General features: G+C 46.4%; 1 protein-coding gene and 1 long non-coding RNA gene across 13 annotated transcripts in view; one reads left to right on the forward strand and one right to left on the reverse strand.

The window, feature by feature from the left end:
- Positions 1 to 11,688: 11,688 nt before the first annotated feature.
- On the reverse strand, positions 11,689 to 16,262 carry LOC124228046 (uncharacterized). Its single transcript, XR_006885620.1, has 3 exons — positions 16,142 to 16,262; positions 15,924 to 16,029; positions 11,689 to 12,139 (listed from the first exon to the last, which is right to left on the reverse strand). It is a non-coding gene; the product is annotated as an uncharacterized LOC124228046 (long non-coding RNA).
- A 164-nt stretch (positions 16,263 to 16,426) lies between these two features.
- The window catches only part of LRATD2 (LRAT domain containing 2), a 56,370-nt gene continuing 49,220 nt past the window's right edge, over positions 16,427 to 23,576 (forward strand). For 9 of the 12 annotated variants that reach the window (XR_006885612.1, XR_006885611.1, XR_006885618.1 and 6 more), the window contains exons 1-2: positions 16,428 to 16,902; positions 17,444 to 18,676. Coding sequence is in view for 3 of the 12 variants with exons in the window: in XM_046642287.1 (XP_046498243.1) it covers positions 17,540 to 18,478 (939 nt within the window). In the remaining 9 variants the exon portion in view is untranslated. Of the gene's footprint in view, positions 16,917 to 16,972; positions 16,993 to 17,443; positions 22,114 to 23,576 lie in introns of those variants that run through there. The other 3 variants (XM_046642287.1, XM_046642286.1, XM_046642288.1) reach the window with 3 other exon arrangements.

The following is a 23,576-nucleotide window of genomic DNA, read 5'->3' on the forward strand; positions in this document are numbered from 1 at the left end:
TACATACTCCCACTTCAGCCGGGTGTCAAGATGAGGAGCCCAGCTTGTTTTTTAACTGATGGACTGGAATTACGGACACCGTCACTGCCCAGCGGTGGACCTGCCTTTCCCGGCTTAGGCGGGAGGAAGCGCTCTCCCATAGAGCATTTCCATCTTCCTCATGGCCAAGGGTCTTCCATCATTCCACTTCTTTCCATAGAACCATAAATAGCCTTTAACCATATCATTAGGACTCTAAGAGTTAATCACATTCAGAAACAATCATTTGCTCACAGTATAGTGCATTTTGTGCAAAACAAAGAGTAGTATAGGTGATTTTTCCATATATAGACTATTTCTGGAAGTTTATCCAAAAAGCTGGTAAGCATGGTTGCCTCTGGCTAGCCATCTAACTGCCAGAGGTAGGAAAGAGAATAACTTTGCATAACATCCCCTTTCATAAGATTTGAATCTTTTGCTCATGGATATGGATTCCTTCTTCAAAACAGTAAACTAAAAGAAACAAAATATGGTCAAGTGTCTGTCTTACATTCGGTATACACACTGTCTATACCAGGAATATGGAAAGCATGGGACAAAGGGAGACTAATAAGTCAGACAATAATCTGAAAAGTCCTATGCGGGGCAAGCCTGAGAGTTCTGATGACATAATCTGCAATATAAAGGAATCTTAGCCTGTGTCTCTGGCTACTCACAGACGCTGCCTTGATGACCCTATCCATGTGTCCTTGCACAGACACGTCTGCCTTACTCCGCACAAATGCGACTACACACATCTTTTGGAATCACTGCTCTCTGTCACACCAGCCTGATCACTCATCTGATCTAGAGTGGATTTATAGGCCCCAGGGTGGAATTGCCTTTGGAAGGCCTTGTGCTGGTGACTGCTTCCCTGTTCACACACCCAAGCACCCAAGTCTGTGTAGTAACACCCCAATTTACTGGGGACTTACACTTGACATTGCTCAAGCCTTTAAGCCCAGTGCCCCTGGCTGCACACCTCCTCCTCCTCCTGCATTTCTGACACCCCCTGACAAGCAGCCTGTGGGGTCTTACTCCCTCCCTCCCACTATTTGACGGATGGGAAAAATGGCACCCAGGCCTAGCCTCAGTGAAGTCCCCAAGGGAACACCAAAAGCAAGATACCCTGGAATCGAGACTTTAGCATCAGTTTGGGCAAAGCGGGATGGGTGTCTAACAGCGGTAGGTTGGAATCCTGGCTTCACTACATGAAAGCTGTGTTTTCTTGGGTTCTGGAGCCTCAGTTTCAATATCTGTAAAGTAGGGTAATAACAACCACATACAGACAAATTATGATTATAAAAAAATATACACAGCCCACCAAAGACTGTGTATTATAGAAAAATGATAATTTTCCAAATTTTAATTTGCATTCCTATATTTCTTTAAGAGGTTCACTCTCAGAGCTCTGGCTTTCTTATTTCCGTAAACACTATTAGCACATACGGAGGAGCTGATACATAAGGGATGCAAAGATTATCAAGATACTGCCTTGTCCTCCAGATGCGGAGGGTGTGGCCAGACAGCCAGCCCCTTCCTACAGCTCAGTGGGGGCGTCCTTCCGTGGAGGTGTGATGAGAAACTCTGGGAACACAAAACATTCATCTACCTGCTGTTGACAATACAAAGGGCAGAGCCAGGTCCAGGGTGGGTGCCACGGCTGGACCAAGGCCAAGGGCTGAAATGGAAACACACATTTCCTGGCCTATTTCCTCAATCATGCCCCAGGATCAGGCAGTTATTTGACACCGCCCCACCTTCTCCCTGGGATTTTCCAAATGCTACAGCCAGCACCATGGCCACGTTCATTTCTGAGCCTCCAGTTGCACAGGAACAAGAGACCCTCTTCTGCTCCCAGACGTGTCCTTCCACCTTTAACACTTGGGCCCCTGCATGACCTCTAGATGAAGTCTCCAAGAAATAAGTCTCCGAGGATGATTTGTCAAGCCTAGGATTCGGCAACACAGCAGGGGATCTTTCCTGCCTTCTGCAGGTAGAGGCTGATACCGCAGCATGAAATCACTTTACCCTCATCTTGGCACACAGAACAAATTATCCTGCCCTGTTATAAACCCTGCAGCCCCATGTCTGTGGGTCAGTTTCTGCGTAAATCTCCAGCAAACTCTACTTGGCCGACTGCTCACTTTTGTTCGCTGCCTTTTCCTGGCTCCAGGCTCACGGAGTCGTCGGTCTCACTAGGGGACATGCTGGCTTTCATCTGCAGAGAGAAGAGAAGAGAAGAAAGCAAGCAACCAGAGAGACTGCTGCCACAGAGCCCCCACCCTCCAGGGTGCATGTCCTGTCTCCCGGCTGAACTGCAGTGGCTCCACTGGCCAGAAAGATCTACCAAGCCAGGATGACATCTGTCCTCCACAGCCCGGGAAACCAGAACTTACCAGCTTTCATGGCCTCTTGTAGACTCACTCGGTTCAGGAAGGTTAGTGTGAACAGATGATCCTGAATTGGGTGAGGAAACTGTCCAAGTGGGGTTTAAATGGCGTTGGTAGCCATTTAAATAACGTGGATCAGGCAGAGGAAGGGGAAACCCTCCATACAGCCAGCAGAGGATTTAACCATCCAAGTAAACATCCTTGGCCTGGATGCCTAGGCCTCAAAGACAACAAGGATGGCCTAGGGAATTTTTTAAAAAAATCATTAAGGATAGCAATAACAATAGCTATGGAGCCATTGTCTTAGACTGGAGAGGCTCCACTGAGCTCTCATCTGGCCTTAAACCTCCAAGTGTCTTACCTGGCAGTGCTCACAAGATCCCAGAGAGGGGTGCACTGTTAAAACTAGGGAACCGAAGCACAGAGAGGTTAAGCGACGTGCCCAAGTTCACACAGATGCAAGAGATAGAGCTTGATTAATATACTGGTCCGACTTCAGAGCCTATGTTTTAAATCAGTGCTTCCTAAGCCTTAAAACACACACGAGATCACCTGGTGGGCTTGTTAAAACGCAGGTTCTGATTCAGCAGGTCAGAGGTGGAGCCTGAGATCTTGCATTTCCAGCACGCTCAGCCCCCAGGTGAGGCCCCACGCTGCCGGTTCGAAGACCGTAGATGGAGAAGTGAGGGTCATTGCGACTCAGCACCCCAAAGTGGAATGTGAGCATCTCTGTTGACCCACTGACTGTTACCCATCCCCAGAGAAAGAAGACTAGAGGTTGGGAGTGCGCCACTAGAAATTTCATAACTATTGGACAGTTATTTTATGTCTGATAAGTCTAATAACAATAATAAGAAAATGGGATTTGTATGTCATTACTATTATTTTTATTGCATCTTTCTAGTAATTTATATCAGTTATTTCACAATGGTATCAGTTCACAAAAAGTTGGAAATTATAAACAGAACAAATAAATGAAACAGCCTGGTCCTTCCCCACACATAATTTGAAAATCACTTCTCTAAACTACTATAGTGTACCGGCTCCCAACAGACGGGGAGTCTAGGAACATGGGTGTGTGTGTGTGTGCGTGTGTCCATCCCACCTCAATCCCCATTTCCTATAGGTTTTAGGGGAGAGTACTGTACATCTTGCCCCCCATGCAGATGGAGACTGCCATCCATAAAACCCCGTGAGTAACGGGAATTCTGTTTGGTCCCTTCCCAGTTTGGGAACCTCAGCCATTCTGAGGCTCCCTTTCCTCATCTTAGCACAACACTCGCAACAATCACTAGCAATCAATAAAGAGCACATACAACTATCATTAGGGAAACAAAACTGCAAGAAATAAACTCCTTTCAAGCACTCATAGACTCCATCAGCGTTTTAGAGAAAACACTCCTCACACTCTGCTAGGCACTGGGAGGACAAGATGGTGCTCTGCTCTCAACAAAATTAAATTAATTTCTTCTTCAACTTAGAAGAGTTAGAGCCCGATTTCTCACAAAAGTCTACAACTGCAGTGAAATTTTAATCCTAACCATCAGGCAGAATAGTGCCCCAAGGCTCTGTGAGATGTCTGATCATCAAGCAAATATGTAATTATTTTCTTTCTGCTCCAGAAACTGAGGCAGGTGAGTGAACTAACACAGTTTAGAAAGACTTTCAATAACAAGGGATGAAACAAAGCAGGTTTTATTTAACTTTCAGTTAAGCAGAAACCCAGTTGACTAGAGACCTTCTAAGTGGAGTGTTTCTAGTTAATGGCTCTTAGATTCTGCCTGGAAGTCGTTTGCATAATGACTCAGGAGGCAGGAGCCCTAGGGCTTGTGAACCTTGGAAGGAAAAGGGCTGAGGACAGTGGTGGTAAATATTGATCCTGTCCCTGACAATGGGCAATTTGGGAGAGGAATTTGCAAAGCAGTAGGTGAGGGAAAGGTGCCTGCTGGGAAGGGGCATCTCTTTGACCTTGCCAAAAATGGCAGACTTCCTCATGCTCAGGTTGGTGTGGTGTTTAAGTGCCTGCAGACATGTAGCGATTTGGTACAGCACAGTGAAATCTAATTTATTTATCTTAGTTGGCATGTCCCCAAAGCTCTAATGACTCAGACCCTCCCACAGTAATACATTCATTTGTCAAATTAGTCAGGGTCCCCAGGTTGTTTCTCTTCCCCCTCCCTGGGCTTTTCTGATATAGAAAGTTCGGGTTCCTTTCCCAATGGAACCATCTTCTATCAATCTCTTTCTGTCATCAGGTTAGTGTGCTAAATTCTCAGAAACCTGTCTGAACCCCTTGGGCTCGCTGCTTGGGTGAAGCATGCCCCACTTAGAGGAGGAGGAAATGGAAAAAGAGATGTTAGTTAGCTGTATTTTATCTCACCAAAAATCTGCTGCTGTTGCTTATGACATTGATGGGACAAATAGTGGTTGAAGTGCCAAGGCACCATGTCCAGTGGGACCTGGATTCAGACCTGCCTGGGTCCATATCCTGTTCGTTGGTTGACTCGCCAGCTCTCTGATAGGGACAAGTCACTTTGCCCAGCTATAAAATGGGTATTAGGATAATAACAGAATCTGCCGTGTGAGGTTATGAGGGGGGTTAACTGGGTAAGGGTTACAAATAGTTAGCACACTACTGGGCACAGAATAAATCCTCCTGCTATCTCAGAGACAAGACCTCGTCTTTTTGCTGGTTCATAGTGAAGAATGGCGTAAGACGCTACCCCAAAACATGTCACTTTGGCACAAGGATTATTTTGAGTTGAAAGCAATTGAGAAGCAGCAGATACAAGAAAAGCTCTCTGCCCTCCCCTTATCTATCAGAAAATGAACAATAATTCCCCTTGTTAAGGTGTCCCATTCTCCACTTCCTATACCAGGCAGGGGATAGCAGCCTTATCATTGGAGATTAGATGGCACCGAGAAAGAATCTACGTAAACAAATCTTATTAACCAGCCCTTTTCCACCATTAGTTTCCCCATATATTTGCCTTCCCACAATTCGATGCCCCTACAAACTCAAAGCCCTTTTCCTTTGTCTTGTCACTTCTCTACAAAATTATTGTTCTTTGCTAAGATGCTATATAAGCCCAAGTTCTAACCACCCCTTTCATCTACTCATCCCAGAGTGCTCCCATGTATATATGTGATGCACATGTTAATAAACTTCTATTTGTTTTTCTCTTGTTAATCTGTCTTTTGTCAGCCTAATTTGAGGGCCCCAGCCAATGAAACCAAGGCAGGTAGAGCAAAAGTATTTTTTTCCTCCCTTCCAATAGCTATCCATAGAGTGGTTATAGCTCGTCTAGCTTTGCAAAAGCTGGGGAAACATAGCTTACATACATATGCTTCTGGCTCAATCTCTAAATATCCCTTGTCTGGCATCCCCAATTGCTTTCAGGACTCTGAAGACAAAAGTCTAATTTTATGCACTCATTAATCCATTACTTCACAAATGTTTACTGAACACCTACTAAGTTGTTCTTTTGATGCTAGTTGGTGTGATGGGGTCATGAGCTCCCAGAGGACAAGGATCAGGTTTTAGTCCCTTTGTGTAGCAAGCGACAATGATGAGTAGCATAAAGTAGGTGCTCAATAAGGATTCATGGAACTGGACAGCTGGGCACAGCAGCTGACTGCCATGTGCACATTCACCCCCAGCCACGGGGCCCAGGGAAGAGCCAGATCAAAGGTAAGTCCTTGCCATGTAAAGGGAGAACTCCAAACCATCCTTCACTCATGCAGTCTAGTCAGATAACTCATCCAACAAACTAGAAGTCAACTCCCAATGCAATGAACTTTAGCAAAATCCTTTCCTGATATTTGTTCTCCCTAGTGGGTCCTCCTTGTTTTCCTCATTTGTTTGCTTGTTTTCTTCCTGTTTCTCCTCCTTGATCCATTATACTCCATCAGCTTCCTCCTGTTTCCATTTGACACCTTAGTTTTGTGAACCTGAGCACATAATTGAAACTCAAAATCACTTTTTGAAGAAAGGTTTCTCTTGACACATAAAGAATGAGAATATTGGGCTACTCCAAAGAAGGATTCATTTACTCTGCACATATTCATTAAGCATCTACTGTGTGTAGGATACTACGCTGAACAACAGGGGTGCAACAATGACATATCAAAGTCTGGGCTCCTGGAGAGACAGGTAATGATGAGCAAATAAGCAAATATCATCTCTGTTGTACTAAGTGTTATGTGGGGAACAAACAGGGGCCGAGGAAAAGTGAGGTAGGTAACAAGCTGGTTAGCAAAGCCCTCCCTAAGGACTTGACTTAATTGGAGGCATAAAGAATGCAAAGGATTTAGCCTTGTGAAGAGTGGGATGAAGAACATTCCAGGCCCAGGGAATGGTCACGTCAAGGCCTGAGGCAATCACGAGCTTGGTGTGGACAGGAAACCAAGGACTGGTGTGACTGGGGCATCGTGGGCAATTGGGAAACTGGCAGGAGATGAGGCCAGAGGACAGTGAAGAGTCAGACTCATGAATGAATGCAAAGGTGACAGGTGATAGCTTCATCACCCACAGATGGAACCAAGAGGAATGTGGAGTATGAAGACAATAGAACTCAGCCATATTGGTTACTGTCTGGGCAAGGTGGGTGGCCAGAGCTTAGTCCCACTCTGTGTCACTGTCTTGTGTCTGACTCTTGGCTCTGTAAATCACTAGCTGTGTTTCCATGGGCAAGATGCTTAAATTTACTATTCCTTTGCTTTCTCATCTGTAAAATGAGGATAACGATAATAATACCCACCTCATAGGTGAGGATTAAATGAGTGAACACATATAAAGCTCTTAGAATGGTGCTGGATACAATAAGCACTCAACAAATGTTGGCCGCTAGTATCTTATTTGTTCATCTGTTTGTTATAACCTTCATGAATTCTCTACCATCTGAGCTGTGATCCTCAAGCTTGAAGGGTCAGAAACCCAACTCCGCCAACCCATCGAAAGCGGAGGGACTCAGCCCTCAGAGTCAGAGGCATAAAACCAGCCCCTCAGCTTACTGATTGACAAAAAGAAATGTAATGATTAGTCAACTTTTATTATTTATAAGCACACCCATATGGGTGCCAGATGCCTCTCAGAAGGTTGCTCCATTGGCAGGGAGCAGAAAATGTTCGATAATGGTGACTGTCCTGGCTCTGTGACAGCCAGCCTCATCCACCTCCGTTATACTGGGGTTCCTTCTTCACAGACCCCACTCTCAAGTATGTGCAGGGGATATCTGCTTTACTAGAAGGTTCTGAAGACACATCAACCCAGGAGGCCATTTCAACTTTCCCTTTGCTTCTCAGGGAGATTTACTGTCCTCTGGAGAGAGACATCCAGTCTTCAGGTATTCTTTTGGACAGCTTGGTGCCATAGTAAAATACCATAAACTGGGTGGTTTAAACAACAGAAATTTATTTTCTCACTGTTTTAGAGGCTGGAAGTCCAAGATTTGGATGCCAGTACGGTCTGGTTCTGGTGAGGGTCTTCTTCCTGGCCCGCAGATGGCTACCTTCTCACCATGTCCTCACAAGGCAGAGAAAGGAAGCTCTGATCACTCCTCTTCTCCTTACAGGGCACTAATCCCATCATGGGGGCCCCACCCTCATGATGCCATCTAACCCTAACTACCTCCCAAAGGACCCACCTCCAAATGCCATCACATTTGGGGTTAAGGCTTCAATGTATGAATTTGGGGGTGGGGACACATACAGTTTGTAACAGGTGGATGCATTCTGCAAATCTTTGCTTTGATCCTCACAGGGAAGACGAAGTCACTGTGCTTGCCCTTAAGAGTCCAAGAGGCAACAGACTTGAACATAGAGATGCAAGGTGTAACAGAAATAGCTCGAAGACCCAAACGCGAGCCACACATGTAATTTAAATTTTACTTTTTATTTAAAAAATAAATAGAAACAAGTGATATTAATTTTAATAATATATTTTGTTTAACCCAATAGATCTAAAATATTATAATTTCAACATGTAATCAATATAAAAAATTAGCAAGATATTTTACTTTTCTGTACTAAGTCTTGTAAAATTGGTGTGAATTTACATTTATGACACAATTCAGTTCAAACTAGCTACATTTCAGGTGCTCAAGAGCTACATGAGGCTAGTGGCTACCATGTTGGACAGTGCAGAGCTAGAATTTCTTGGCGAGCATAGCTGTGTTACCTGGCCTAACTTCTTTTTTGGGGGAGCAGGGGAAGATTAGCCCTGAGCTAACATCTACCAATCCTCCTCCTTTTGCTGAGGAAGACTGGCCCTGAGCTAACATCTGTGCCCATCTTCCTCTACGTTACATGTAGGACGCCTGCCATAGCATGGCTTGCCAAGCGGTGCCACGTCCGCACCCGGGATCCGAACCGGTCAACCCCAGGCCACCAAAGCAGAACGTGTGCACTTAACCACTGCGCCACTGGGCCGGCCCTAGGCCCAACTTCTTAACACCTCTGAAACTCAACTGCCTAGTATAGTGCCTGGCACACCATAGGCATTTAGTAAATTTTATAATTAATTTTATCATCCATAAATTGAGAATAATCCTACACCGTTAAAGCTGTTGTGAGGATGAACAGAGATGACTCATAAAAAGCCCTTTCATTTATTCACTCAACTATAATTTAGTGAGCTTGTCAAGCAGTGTTCTAGGAGCTGGGGATAGCTCAATGAACAAAACCAGAGTCGTTGACTTCATACAGCTTATAGTCTAACTGGAAGAGATAATAAAACAAATTAATAAATCACATAGAATACTAAAAGGTGATAAGTGAGTCAAATAAGTGAGAGAGAAAAGAGCAGGAAAGAGGATAAGGGGTATGCATGGGAGGACATTTGGAACTTTAAATAGGGTCTCCATGGAAGGCTCACTAAGAAGCTAACACCTGAGTCAAGATTTAAAGAGCACACCATGATGATATCGGGAGGAAAAGTGTTCCAGGTGGAAGGAACAGCAAATGTGAAGGCCATGAGGGAGAAGCATGCCCACCACAGTGGGAGGAACATCAAGGAGACAGTGTGTCTGGAGGTGTGAGTGAGGGGCTGTCAGAGAGGTAATGGGGGAGGCAGGCCAGGGCCTTGGGGGCTATTTTAGGGATTTGGGCCCTTCTCCAAGGGAGATGGGGAGCCATGGGAAGATTTTGAGCAGAAAAGTGACCTGGCTTGGTTCATAGTCTCACAGGATTGCTCGGGGCTGCTGTGTTGTACATAGACCTAGAAGTGGTTTGGGGACAGCAGACAGAAAATTGACCAACCAGATTTGTTGAGCCCTATGCCCCAAATACTGGGTAGGTGGTCCCCCTAACCCATCCTGCAGAAAGCCATGCTGAACAAATGCTATCGTCCTCTCTCATGTCGGAGCTCTTCTTCCCTGGAAGCATGAAGGATGCCCAGGGAAAGAAAAGGAGGCTGGGTCTGCTCTGCCGAAGCTTCTCTCGTTATTGACAGCCTGTCTCCTTTCTGAATATCCCATCCCCCTCTTCTTGCACAAGAAGTACAAAATAAGATTCTTAGAATTAAGATTTTTTTTGAAATCCTGCATTTGGATTTGCAGATACGCCAATATTTGGATTTGCAGAGCTATAATTTAAGCCGGTCTCTCCCCTGGAACTGCCTGGTGAAATGCATCTTTCATGAGGCTTCTGCAGGAGCCCAGCTACCAGCTCAGACTCCCGAGCACAAATCAAACTCTGCTTCAACATCAACAACATGATGTCAGGGGCCTCCTAAAGCAGCAAACCTCCAGGAGGGACGGGCCACCGTGTTTTCCCACTGGTGAGCCCTCTCCCAGGAAAGGATTAAAAGCTTCCTCACCATTTAGCCACAGAATTAATGCATGGATAGCTGATGGTCTGGGGTGGGCGACAGCCCCCATACCCCTTCTCCAGGCATCTCTTCATCACCTTTCCCCACAGGGCAGACTAGCTTTGGTCCAGCCTGCTTGAGAGAGCCTGCTCTGGTGATCTGAAGGGAAAAGCAAATAAAATACAGAAGCCAAGGGAAAGGATGCCACTCAGCAGCCTCTGTGTTCCCTTCCTTAATCCGAAGGTCGAGGAATAATTCAGCCAAATTGTAAAACTCTGTATGCAGGTTTTAAAGCCCAAGACAGGCAGGCTGGGAGAGTGAAGAGAGCAGCTGTGGGCCAAAGGGCAGACAGGCCCAGCCCTCACATCCTGTGAAAAGTCCAATTAAAAAAAAGAAAAAAAAGAGGGGCTGGCCCCATGGCTGAGTGGTTAAGTTCGCGCGCTCTGCTGTAGGCGGCTCAGTGTTTCCTTGGTTCGAATCCTGGGCGCGGACATGGCACTGCTCATCAAACCACGCTGAGGCAGCATCCCACATGCCACAACTAGAAGGACCCACAACGAAGAATATACAACTATGTACCGGGGGGCTTTAGGGAGAAAAAGGAAAAAAATAAAAAAATAAATAAATTTAAAAAAAAAAGGAAGTCAGTTTAAAAAAAAAGAAAAAAAAGAATAAATGACTAATTGCTTTGGCTAAAACTTCTAGTACTATGTTGAATAAGAGTGGCAAGCTGGGTATTAATCCAAAGAACACGGAATCACTAATTTGAAAAGATATATGCACCCCTATGTTCATTGCAGCATTATTCATAATAGCCAAGACTTGGAAACAACCTAAGCGCCCATCAACGGATGAATGGACAAAGAACATGTGATATACATATACACAAGGGAATACTACTCAGCCATAAAAAAGACAAAATCACGCTATTTGCGACAACATGGATGCACCTTCGAGGGTGTTACGTTAAGGGAAATAAGTCAGACAAACACTGTATGATTTCACTCATAGGTGGAAGGTGAAAAAACAAATAAACACAGAGATAAGGAGAACAGATTGGTGGTTACCAGAGGGGAACTGGGTAGGGGTAGGGCGCAAAGGGTAAAGGGGCATGTATGTACGGTGATGGATAAAATCTAGACTATTGGTGGTGAACATAATGCAGTTTATACAGAAGCCAAAATATAATAATGGACACTTGAAATTGACACAATGCTATAAGCCAATATAATATTGATAAAATAATTTTGAAAATAATTTAATATATTATATACATTATTTAATATATAATATTATTTATAATAGAATTATATATTGATAATAGAATTATTTAATATAGTATATATAATAAAATGGAAAATAATTTTAAGAAAAGAATGAATGACAAAAGCAGGTTACAACATTTACTGTCTCTTATTGGATGGCCCTGTTTATGCAGCTGCTGCTGTATGTATAACTTCGCCTGGAAAATGGGGCCCCTTTATGGGAGTGAAGTTGGGTCTAAGATGCTTGACTCCCCTTGTTCCCGTCTCCCTTCTCTGCTCCATCCCCCTGTAATATTCCCAGCTCCATCCATGAAAGTCCTTGGTTTGGGGAAGGTGATGACCAGGACAGGGAGGCATCCAGGTAGGGCGGCCAACTGTCCCAGTTTGCCTAGGACTTGGAGTTTTCAGTGCTAAAACCAGGATAGTCCCTGGAAAACCAGGAGAAGTTGGTCACTCTACATCCAGAAGACATACCAGTCCCCTGGTCCTCAGACTGGCCAGTGTACAGACGAACAAACATATGCTGCTGGTGGTGCTCCTGAGGCAGCTTGACACAGCGTGAAAAGGAGACTAGGAGCCACCTCGCTCTGGAGTTGAGTCCAGCTCTCCCACTTTCCATCGGCAAGATTCACATCCCTGAGCCTTTGTATTCTTACCTGGGAAATGTAAAAGGCAGGATTGGTCTGGAGAATTAGCAAGAAGATGCCCAAAACAAATGGGCATCCTTTTGCTCCCCATATTAAAACCATCATCTGGCTCTTACATGGTGTGTAAACAATGCCTGAGGTCTATACAGCCTTTAGGACATACAAAGTGCTTTCGCACCCACTGTCTCATTTGAGGATTCAAAAGTGAGGCAAGTAGAATCATCAGCCCCACTTTAGAGACTAGGAAAGGAGGCCCAGAGTGGAGAAGAGACAGCTCCAAGGTCATACACCTGGCAAACAGGACTCCTACCTACGTCACCTGTTTCCATTCTGCTACTTCTTATCTCCTAAGGTCTCAGCAAAACCCCAGCAGTGGGTGACAGGAGCAGGTAAGTCTGGGAGTTGCCCAATATAAAGGAGGTGTGGAGGAACCTGTTTTCCAGCAAATTCACTCAGCTATCTGCTGCTGCCATGGACCTGAGGCCCGGCTGGGGAACAGGCAGAGTTCCAGATAGCCTAATCAGATAATTCTGCCCTCTTGCTCCTGTTTTGTGCATTCTTGGAGTGAGCCATTTAAACCGAGATCTCTACCACACCTGCAGGGTCAGGGCCGATGCCTTGTCAGGTAGAAACGTCAATGTCAATTCTCGATTATTCCCCACTGCTCCGGACAGGAATACTGTGAGAGCGACTAACTGGCATTCAACACAACTTGTTTTTATTGAGTGCCTTCTCTGACGAGGCGTGTGGGATGTGACACTTGGGGGTCACTGCTGGGGGATGAAGCTACAGAGTGGCTGAGACTTCAAATCCAATGACCATTTCTTTACTGAGTGGCTTCTCTTGGGGAAGGTGTTTTCCCAGCTTCATCCTTTGCTCACCAGTCTCCATCTGCGCGGAATGCCTTTTTTCCCCACAGCCTGGTCCTCTAAGAGATCCGCTTCCTCTCTCTCCCCTTTACAGTCCATTTTCCACAGGGCAGCCAAAAACCTTAAAACCCCAAAGCTTTCCCAGCTTTCTAACTGTGTCTCCTCTCACAGCAACTCTCACTCACTGAGCTCTAGTCACAAGCGTATTTTTTCCTTTTCCTAAACCCCTCAGTGCCCACCTTGGGCCTTCACTCTTGGTATTCCCTGTGGAGGGAGCGCCAAGGCCGGCTCCTTCTCTTCCTTCAAGCTTCAGCTCAAGTTCCACTTCCTCAGGAGTCCATCTCTGATAATTTTATCCCAAGTAGGTCACCCCCCACACCTTCTCTGTTGTGACAGTTACTCAGTCCCATTACCCTATTTTATTTTCTTGATGGCCCTTATCTCTCTCAGAAATTCTTATTCATTTACCTACTTGTCACTTGTCTCCTCCCATCAACACGTAAATGCCATAAGAGAAAGGACTTTGTCTACTGTGTCAGTGGCTTTATCTCTAGAACCCAGTAAAACCAGATACTCAACTATTCATCAAATATTGAAGAATGTGTTTGTCTCTATTTAAAACAAAGTAGTTACGAGCACAGGCCTTGGAGTCAAGCAGATCTGGGAGACAGTCCCACTCACCAGTTGGGAGAAGTCATTTAGCCTCTTTAACTCAATCATCCTTTGTGATGGAATTGAGAACTCACTCGACGGTAGTTGTCATTATTAATTTTAGAATTGTGTCACCCCAACTAGTCAAGACCCCTGATGGCAGGCATTTTGACATTCATCTTTGCATCCACACATCTTGAAACTTCCCCTCAGCATCTTCTACTTCCCCTTCCTGCAGGACATGTCATACTGTCCTAAGGAGTCCACTTATTCCTCTGTCTCCTCAGATGCACTGAACTCCATGGGGACATGAATACCTACAAAACCCAGCACAATGCCTGTTGTACTTGTAGAATGAATGTATGGTGTATAGGACTGGCAGGTACCTACTAGGTTTTCAAGAAATACGTTTTGATTCAATTTCTCTCTAGAAAAGACATTTTTAATAAGTGAATTAAACAATAATATCAGATGGTATATAATCAAGTGCTGACTTACAAATAATCAAGAGATATACGTAGTTTAGAAATTGGATGGCAGAGGTGGCCAATGATAAGTCTCTCAGGGCCAGGAACTGGGTGGGTGAGGTGGATAGGACTGGGGCCAACTGGAGACTACATCTCATCTCCAAGGCAACCACTACTCAGCTCCGGCTCTTTGTTGCCATCCTCGAATGTGGGCCTGATGGTCTCATATGGTTAGCTTTTTCAAGTGAAGCTGGAAACCTGAATCTTTATATGAGATTTCCCAACTCTCCAAATTGTTGACAGCAAATTTAAATTTGTTAAACAGTTATTTGAGATGAGCAAAACATGTTTGGGAGCCATTCGGAAACCTCTGACCATGAGCCTTAGGTGATCAGAACAAGGTTGGGCCCTAAACAGATGTTAATAGGGGAAGCTACACAGGAGACAGGCTACCAATATGGCCAAGAATTCCCCTAAGCCACCTATTAAGCATTCATTGAGCACTTACTAAGTTCCAGGCATTGGGGTATAAAGATGACTCAGACCCTCTTCCTTCTGAGACTTTATAGTAGTCAGTTCAAGAAACATTGTTGAGCCACTATTGTGCACCTGAACAGAGATCATCAAGACTACAGAACAGACACCTAGACAAGCAGGTGTTGTTTCCCTACTCAATAGGTCTCTGTCCCAGAGTGGTGGCAGCAAACTGTCATACTACTATGTCCTTCTATGGATTCTCCCATCACTACCCAACCTATCCAGTACCACCTAGGGGCAAAGTGGTCTACCCCAGCTGACAGTAGCAGAGGTTTCCCAGTCTAACAGATGTGGGGGGACTCGCCATTGCCTCTCTAAGCCTAACTCTTCCCCGTACAGTGGGTACCTATATGAGTTCACACGGGAGTGGCAAATATCATTCAGGAAACAGCAGCCCCCAGAGCATGTGTTATCAAAGGGTCCAAGGGGGACTCATCTGGTCACACATGCCTGAGGCTGGTCGGAAAACACTTAAATGTAATCTGCACAGCAGGTACACAGAAGCCTCTTTTTGGTCTAACTTACACTGTGATCTTAGACTTGCTATAGGACTAACTCCCATCACAGCCTTGCCAGTATTGATTGTTTGGACTCGAATGTACATAAGTAGATTGATTTTTTTTTTCCTCAAACTAAAAAGGATGGCAGTAGTGTTAGTCTATTCCCTTCCACTTGTTGGTAGACACACTGAATAAATAATAACATTATCTGGAAACATTAGTCCAAAGAAACAGTGATGGAAAACAGGGCAGAGGAGGTCTAGAGTTGCATTCTTAATTCCACCACGAATCAGTTTGGGTGTTCCAATGAATGCGAAGCTTGTTAAACCTCCACCCCCACTCCAATCCGTAACACTTTGGGAACCTACATCTTAGGTACCAAAAACAAAACCAGCATGGACCAGGGCAAGAGGAAGTGTCCTCTTGTGGTGGAGGTTGATAGGCAATACTCGTCTCCTGTCACTTTCTTCTGTAAGTCAGCAGGAAGGAAATATATCCACCAAGGGCCTCTGTTAATTTGTACTTAATGTAAAGACAGTTGAGCAGTTCCTACATCCTCTGCCCCCAAGATAAACAACCACAGCTGAATGCTCTCTCACTACCAACGAACTGAGAACTCTTGAAATAACTACGCAGGTTATGAAATCAACTTTGTGCTAACTTCGAGGGACATCTAATAAATAGAGCACCGGTCTTGGAAGCAAGCCAGTAACTAAGTTTTCGTTCTGTTTTACACTGTTTTCTTTCCATGAACTTTTTTTTTTCCTACCAGAAAGTTTCACAGGACTCATTCTGGAAATATCTCTGCACTGAAGCACTTCTCGAACGGTCTCAGTAAAAAATTCTGTTCCGTGACCTTTGGCAAGAAATATGTTCTAGGAAAGAAAAGAAAGAAGGAAACGTCTGTTTGCTTGCGAATGACTGTTCCTCCCGCTCCAGATACCCTTGGAAAGAAGAGGCGAAGAGGAAACGGAACAAACACCAAACTTTTATTATTCCCTTGGTCATCTCTTTACTGGCAGGAGGTTTTCGCCTTCCAACTTCTTTTTGAAGCCCACAGCTCGGAAAAATACGAACTGAGCAAGCAGCGAGGACCCCACAGCTCTAAGAAGGCAAGCGGCCAGTGACCAGCGTACACCCCATGGCTGCAGTGTGCCAGACCTGTCGGCGGGTTGATTATTACCAGCGGGATTTAAACTCGCTCAGGCGTGGGGGCGTGGCCTGGCGGAGCCCCACAACCCGGGTGGGCGGGGCGGGGGCGGGGATCCCGGAGGCTGTGTACCGTGCGGGAAAGACCTGGGCTCCGGGAGCGAGCGCCTGTCTCTTTAAATGCCAGGGGCTGCGCTCCCGCCCCGGGAGCCCGGAGCCGGATCTACAATCCCGTCCCTCCCGCCCCGGCGCTTGTTGCTCGCCCGGCCCGAGCGGGAGCTGCCGCCGCCGGGCAGCGAGGCTGATTCCGTCTCCTCCTTCTCGCGCCCCACCTCCCTCGGGAGCAGATTGAGGGGGAGCAGCAGCCCAGCGGGAGGGAGGGGGTGCGGTGTGGACAGACATTGTCCCCCCACCTGCAAGTGTTGAGGGTCTACGTAGCCGCGGGAGCAAGACATGCGTCGCTGCCCCCTGCCCAGCCTCACTGCCGCCCGCGCCTGGAGAGGAGGGACTGCGGAGCCCGCACCTGCAAACTCGCCCTAGAAGTCTCCGGGTGCGGCGGGGGCCCCTCCCAATTCCCCACGGCCTCCACCTCCCGGCGGGTGAGTTTGCGCAGGTAACCCAAGCTAGAGGGCGGGCGCGCGGGGGAGGGGCGGGCGAGACCGGAGGAGAAAGCGCCGCAGGTGAGCCAGGTAGGGTGGCTCACCTGCCCGGGCCGCGCTAGGGATCCTCGCCGGTGTCCCCGGGGATGGAGCCGTGGGGGGGTGTCTCAGAGGCTAAGTTAGGGCCCTGGGGTGACAGGTGGGGTTAGGAAAGGGGGGATTGGAGTAAAGTTTCTCTCCCCCCGCCCCTCCTGCTTGGGTTTGGCAGGTAGGGCGCTGGCGGAAGCGGTAGGAGCTGCTGATATAATGGGCTGTTGCCCGGGCGAGGTGAAGGGCTGGGGGCAGCGGAGAGCTGGAGTTGCCAGGCCTCCTGTGACCGTGACCCTGGAGGTGGAGAAATGAGGGAAGGCTCGCTACATCCGAGACTCCCTGTAAAATGGCTCCGGGTGCTCGGCTCCCAGCCTTTCTTCCTCCTCTTAACAAACCGTGTTTTTTCACGGAGGGGCTCCTACATGCCTACCTTGCTTTCCTCTCCCAACAGGTGGTCACTGCCCCTGTCCGGGGACCTGTGCCCATGACCCTAGTGGTGGTTTCGCTTTCTCCCCTCTCGGCGGTGTGAACGTGTGTCCGCAGCGTGATGGGCAACCAGGTGGAGAAACTGACCCACCTAAGTTATAAGGAAGTTCCCACGGCCGACCCGACCGGCGTGGACCGGGACGACGGGCCTCGCATCGGGGTCTCCTACATCTTCTCCAATGACGACGAGGACATGGAGCCGCAGCCGCCGCCCCAGGGGTCCGATGGAGGCGGCGGTGGCTTGCCCGACGGCGGAGACAGCCCGCCGCTGCCCCCGCCGCAGCCCTACGACCCACGACTGCACGAGGTGGAGTGCTCGGTGTTCTACCGCGAGGAGTGCATCTACCAGAAAAGCTTCGCGCCGGGCTCCGCGGCGCTGAGCACCTACACGCCCGAGAACCTGCTCAACAAGTGCAGGCCTGGCGACCTGGTGGAGTTCGTGTCTCAGGCGCAGTACCCGCACTGGGCAGTATACGTGGGCAACTTCCAGGTGGTGCACTTGCACCGGCTGGAGGTGAGCAACAGCTTCCTGACGGACGCGAGCCAGGGCCGGCGCGGCCGCGTGGTGAACGATCTGTACCGCTACAAGCCGCTGAGCCCTAGCGCCGTGGTGCGCAACGCGCTGGCGCACGTGGGCGCCAAGGAGCGCGAGCTGAGCTGGCGCAACTCGGAGAGCTTCGCCGCCTGGTGCCGCTATGGCAAGCGCGAGTTCAAGATCGGCGGCGAGCTGCGCATCGGCAAGCAGCCCTACCGGCTGCAGATCCAGCTCTCTGCGCAGCGCACCCATACGCTGGAGTTCCAGAGCCTGGAGGACCTGATCATGGAGAAGCGGCGCAACGACCAGATCGGGCGCGCAGCGGTGTTGCAGGAGCTCGCCATGCACCTACACCCGGCCGAGCCAGATGAGGGCGACTGCGACGCCGCGCGGACTACGCCGCCTCCTGGGCGCCTCCCTGCGTCCGGCCGGCGGGAAGAGGACCGAGAGGCGGTGGTGCACTGACGGGCGAGCTGAGTGCAGAGCTGTGAAAGGGAGCTGTTTGCAGCAGGCGCTGCCCCCTCCCTCCTCTCACTCCCTCCTCCACCACCTTCTGGGCCCCATCTGGGTTCCTGGGCCATTTGGAAAACCGAGAGTTGATGAAATGCGCAGCCAGCTGTGGCTCAAGCTTGTTATCTTGGACGGAGGAGGAAGAGGGAGCAGGTAGGAGCACTTTGGCTGGGGGCACTTCCTGCCCGCCTCCTCAATTTGTCTTCCTTTCCAAAGTGGGGCAAACTGTGAACTTGCCTGACGCTTAATCCCTCCTGGACCTGGGTCCAAAACCGACTCTTCTTAAGCGTGCGGGGGTGGAAAAAAGTTCAGAGTACCAACGCCTGCCATTGCCTCCTCCCCACTTCCTCTCCTATCCTGGGCTTGGAGGATGTCCTGTACGAAGGCCAAAGTGGGTTTGTGTCGTGCCAGGCCGGCAGAGAGCCTCTTATCTGCTACCCTCGCGGAGCTGTGTGTGGAATCCGGGAAGCTGGGGTGATTTATGGGATTCCTGGGGTGCAAGGCTGGAGAAACCAGGACCAGGGAACAGCAGACCAAAACCAAGCGGCCCCCTATGAAGTGTAACAAAGGGTTGTGTAAACTTGGGCTACAAAACAAAGACTTTGCTACCTCCCTCCTCCCCATCCCCAAGTAATTCATCTTCTGGAGCTGGCTTCTAGCTGAGTCTCCTGCTCCCTCCTGCTCCACCCGCCACTTCCCAGGTTACAAGTAAATCATTGTCACCGGCCAGCTAGGGGAAGGATTCAATTATGGTTCTGTTTTGTCGCCTTTGTTTCTCGCCTGCAATTGTAGGCACTTACAGCTGCGCTGTTTGTTATCAGAGGAGGGAACAGCCCTTTGTGCCTCTGATCTAATTAAACCTGCTTGGCCGTGTGCATCCTCAAGTCACACATGGGGTTGGCTGATGCCACCCCATAAAGTATCTGCTACAGAAGCAGCCCATCAGGGTTGGTTGCCCTGGCAGGAATGAGTCAGTCTCCTCTCCCACTCCCCACCCAACCCCCTTCCAGAACAGTGAAGATAACCTTTTTAAAATGTAAGGCTTTGTTGGTGGTAAACTCTTAGGCTGGAGGCATATTTCAGTAAGGTATTTATTTTGCTAGCCACACTTGATGCAATTTAATTTAATTCAAGATGCTGTATTGTTATATTGCAGCAGTCTCCTAGTTGCTTGGAGAATGCCCCTTCTGTATGCCTTCTCAATTAAGAGAGGTGACAGCAATCACAAATAATGCCACCTGGTGTAGTCAGTGCCATAGTGAAATGGCACGGGTGACAGTCCTAAAGCACCGGGTGGTGACTGTGGGATCCGCCGCGGCAGGCTGGCCTATTCTATTTTCATCTGCTGCTGAGCTACTGTTTGCTTTACTATAAGGTTTTAAAAAATTTTACAATCTGTCCCTTGTATTCGCGTGAGCTCTTTAATGGCGCGTGCCCTCCATTTCAGAATGCTTTTCTGCTGCACACTGGCATTGCTGATGCTATCTAAAAGTTGAGTAAAGTTTTTGTTTCTCTTGGGAGTCATTGTAGATTACACAGAACGAGTCATTTTGTGACCCAATTCTTACAGTTGGAGTAGAATCGTTCTTGAGTGTTCTACAGCCGTGGCCATTCTTGGGCCTCCTCCTGGAGATCTCCAAATCAAGGCAACAAGACTTGAAGGATTTCTTTGTATACTTTTTTCGAACTTGGAAGTTGAGGCCATAATTTTTAAAACCCTAGACCTTCATAGCATCTCAACATGAAATAATTTGATTGCAAGGGCGTTAGCTATGTTTCCTGTCTTTACAGGGATCATAGAACAAGTCCTAACACTTTGTTAAAGGTGAACCACACTCAGCCCCAGTCTGGGACTTTGGAGAAATGTCAGCCTCCTGATGGAAATGTACATCTCGTTGCCATGTTTAATAGTCTCTTTTCCTGCTCATGGAAAAGCGGAGCAAGGTAAACATGGGTCAAGACATTTAGCAGAGCCTACTACAGATTTGGGTTTTCTTTTATGCTTAACAAACCAACATGCAGAGAGCAGGAGGGAGGAAGAACAGAACAGCACTGCCTAGCAGCTCTGGGCTAACTAGCCAGCTCTTCTTTCTGTTCTCCTTGTCGCTGTCTCCCTTCTTTGCCCTCAAATGGAAGGAGAATGTCATTGGTGACTGCGGTCTGACAGTGACTATCTCTTGCTACAAATGAACTGGTTTTTGTGAGAAGTCTCAACTTGAAGAACTCCGGTAAAATCCACACTAATAAAAGCATTCTGCCTCTAGAGAAGAGGTTTTTGATAATAGAGCCTGAAAATGAACTAGGAAAGGAAATAAATCTACTCCAGATGCTGCTTTCCCATGTAATGCAAGCATTTTTATAGGGTACCAGATGTGTGAAATGTGTAATACTTAGGAACAGCGATTGCACTGGAAGTTTTCTTAGGATTATAATGCTTAAAGGAAAGCAACAACCAACCTGTGGAGGCTGCAAGAAAGGGGAATCCGGTCAACTCTTGGCTCTTTCCTCAAGATGGCAGTGTTGTGGATGAGTGAGGTTTTAATGCCCAGGCGGTGGCTACATCTGGCACTTTAAGAAAATAAATATATTTAATTTTTGTTTCTCCTTAGGAATGAGACTTTAGAACTATTTTGTACTGTGAATTACGGATGCTCTTTGAAGGAAAGAGAAGTTGATTCTAATGTTCTTCAGAAGCTCTGGCAGGGATAAACAGGACACCTGACTAGAACATACGCTAAATGTAATCAGACAAATTCTATTTTCTTACCCGAGCAAATATTTTATTGAGACTGCTTATGTATGTCCCAGGAGCCCACGACTTCAGCTACACAACTTTTTTGTATTGAAAAAACTCATACTTTTTGTAACTTTGACTCCACATTTAATTTAAAATGACTTTATAGCACTAAAATGCCTAGCAGAAGACGTTACTCCAGACCTTTAAGGAAATTTTTAGTTTTTATGAAAAATGATGCTTCAGTGGTTAACTTGTCCTGTCGTTGGTGCTTCTGGCCCTAACGGCACCACTAGACAATACCGCAACCACGTGGAAACATATTTTTGGGAGCAAAACTTTAATTTTGTATGACATATGCTATGGAGAGTGAAGAAAATTTAAAGACTACTTGTTTTCTATTTTTTTTTCTTAACAAATGGAATCCACTGTGTTGAAGCCTCTTGATATTATGTGATTGTCTAACCATTTTTTATAAATTAGAATAAAATCTAGTGTGATCATGGTCATTGAATGGATTTGTTTGGAAAGTTACATTTTGTGAATTTATTTTTTTAAATCAGGGTAACTATAATCTTGACTGGTTTCTTCAACTTTTTATTATGTTGGTTTCTCCATAGTTGTAATACTTGTGACCCACAGAGAATTACATTGACTAACACGATAAATTCCACATGTATTTTATTTCCCAGTGAATTGTGTAAACTTTATTTTTGTTGAAGATTGTATGTTAAATCAATGTTCTGTTCTCATACCACTTCTTGAGAAGGAGGTTCCAATTTGAAATTGTATCATTTCCTTCAAAATGAAGGGCAGTGCTTAGTTAAATAAAAGATTGATGACATCTTTTAAACCATTTCCTCTTCACTATGTCTTATTAAAATAAAATCTGTCAAGTCCTTTTGAAAAATGCTGTGAGGGTTTCCAATAAACCATCTATTAGAGTTAACTGATTTATATATTTTTTTCCACTCGTATATCGTTGTCTGCCATTTTTGGTTCGAATCGAAGCTACTCAACTGCAGTTTTTCTGAGAATATTGGTGCGTATCCATCTTTATATTGGTCAGTAAATATTTTGATGAATTCATTTAGTGACTGAAAGCCCTCCCTGCATTTACTTGGTGAGAGTTAATCACCCATTGCTTCCAGGCTATCAGTGTTCATGAAAAATGTCTCCTGGACATAAATCTTCAATACGCATTGATTTTCAGAATCAATGCAAGCATCACTGGAAACCACACTCACGTTTTGGAATCTACACTGGGGAGTTTTGGTATTAAGGTGGGTGATCCATGTTGTGTCTTAAGTGGTTTGAGAGCCCCAGACAGAGGGAATGGGCTCGTGGAGTTAATTACAGAAAATGGGCAAGTGTGATCAGGTGGCATTGTTGGCATAATAAGGGAGGATAAGCCAGCAGTTGGTAAAGCAGATGTTGCATCTGGGACCAGTGTATCGGAGCTGCCAGCCCCTGAAGGTGTTACCACAATCCTGTGAGGTTCAAAAGACTGGGCTTTGTCAACAGGCTCCTATGAGAGTTTTAAGTGGGAAGAAAGTTGAATACTGAAGGTTATAGGGAGTTCCAGCAGCAGGAGACCATTTATCCCAGAGTGGGAGTTTTTAATTTATTGTGGTTCTCACTGCACAGGAAAGTAGCAGGGGAAGCCTAATACGGAAGGTGCATTTATTCTTGGGTGATTTTGGTGTAGGCTGCTGTTCCCATTTCTCCTAAGTGGACTGAGCTTGCTTAATGTAGGAAAATGACATGTTCGGAAGCATTTAAAAGGACCTCCAAAATGAACAGGTCCGGAATATGTGCAGAAGGGCTTTTATTTCCTTTGACTGAATTTACTGGAAAAACTGCTTATTGAACAGAATATAGCAATTTTATCTGCAGAGTAGATGCAAGAATGATTAGTGTCTGTATTTGCAATCACAACTAAGTTGTGTGAAGGGTCCTAATATTTGTGAATGGTTAAGTATTGTGAAGGGCTAAAGGATGCTGAGCCCTAGCTTGGGTACCAGAACATACAGAGGTTAAAAACAAAGAAGGAAACAATGAGAGTCCCTGCTCCTGAGCTTGTTTCTAAGGGGAGATCAGTTTCATCCTACATATAGGACAGATGGTAATAAAAGGTGGCCCTGTGAAGTGCTGATGGTTGGTAGGTATTCAGATAAAGCGAATGTGTGTATATTTAATTGGAACACTCCCACTGGAGAAATCAGACCAAAAACCTGAAGGTACAAATGATGGTGAAAAGGATGGAACTAATATAACTAATTGACAGAGTACTTAACTGAGAGACTTAAATCCCAAGTG

Source organism: Equus quagga, chromosome 16 (assembly GCF_021613505.1).
Source record: "Equus quagga isolate Etosha38 chromosome 16, UCLA_HA_Equagga_1.0, whole genome shotgun sequence".
Taxonomy (NCBI): Eukaryota; Metazoa; Chordata; class Mammalia; order Perissodactyla; family Equidae; genus Equus; species Equus quagga.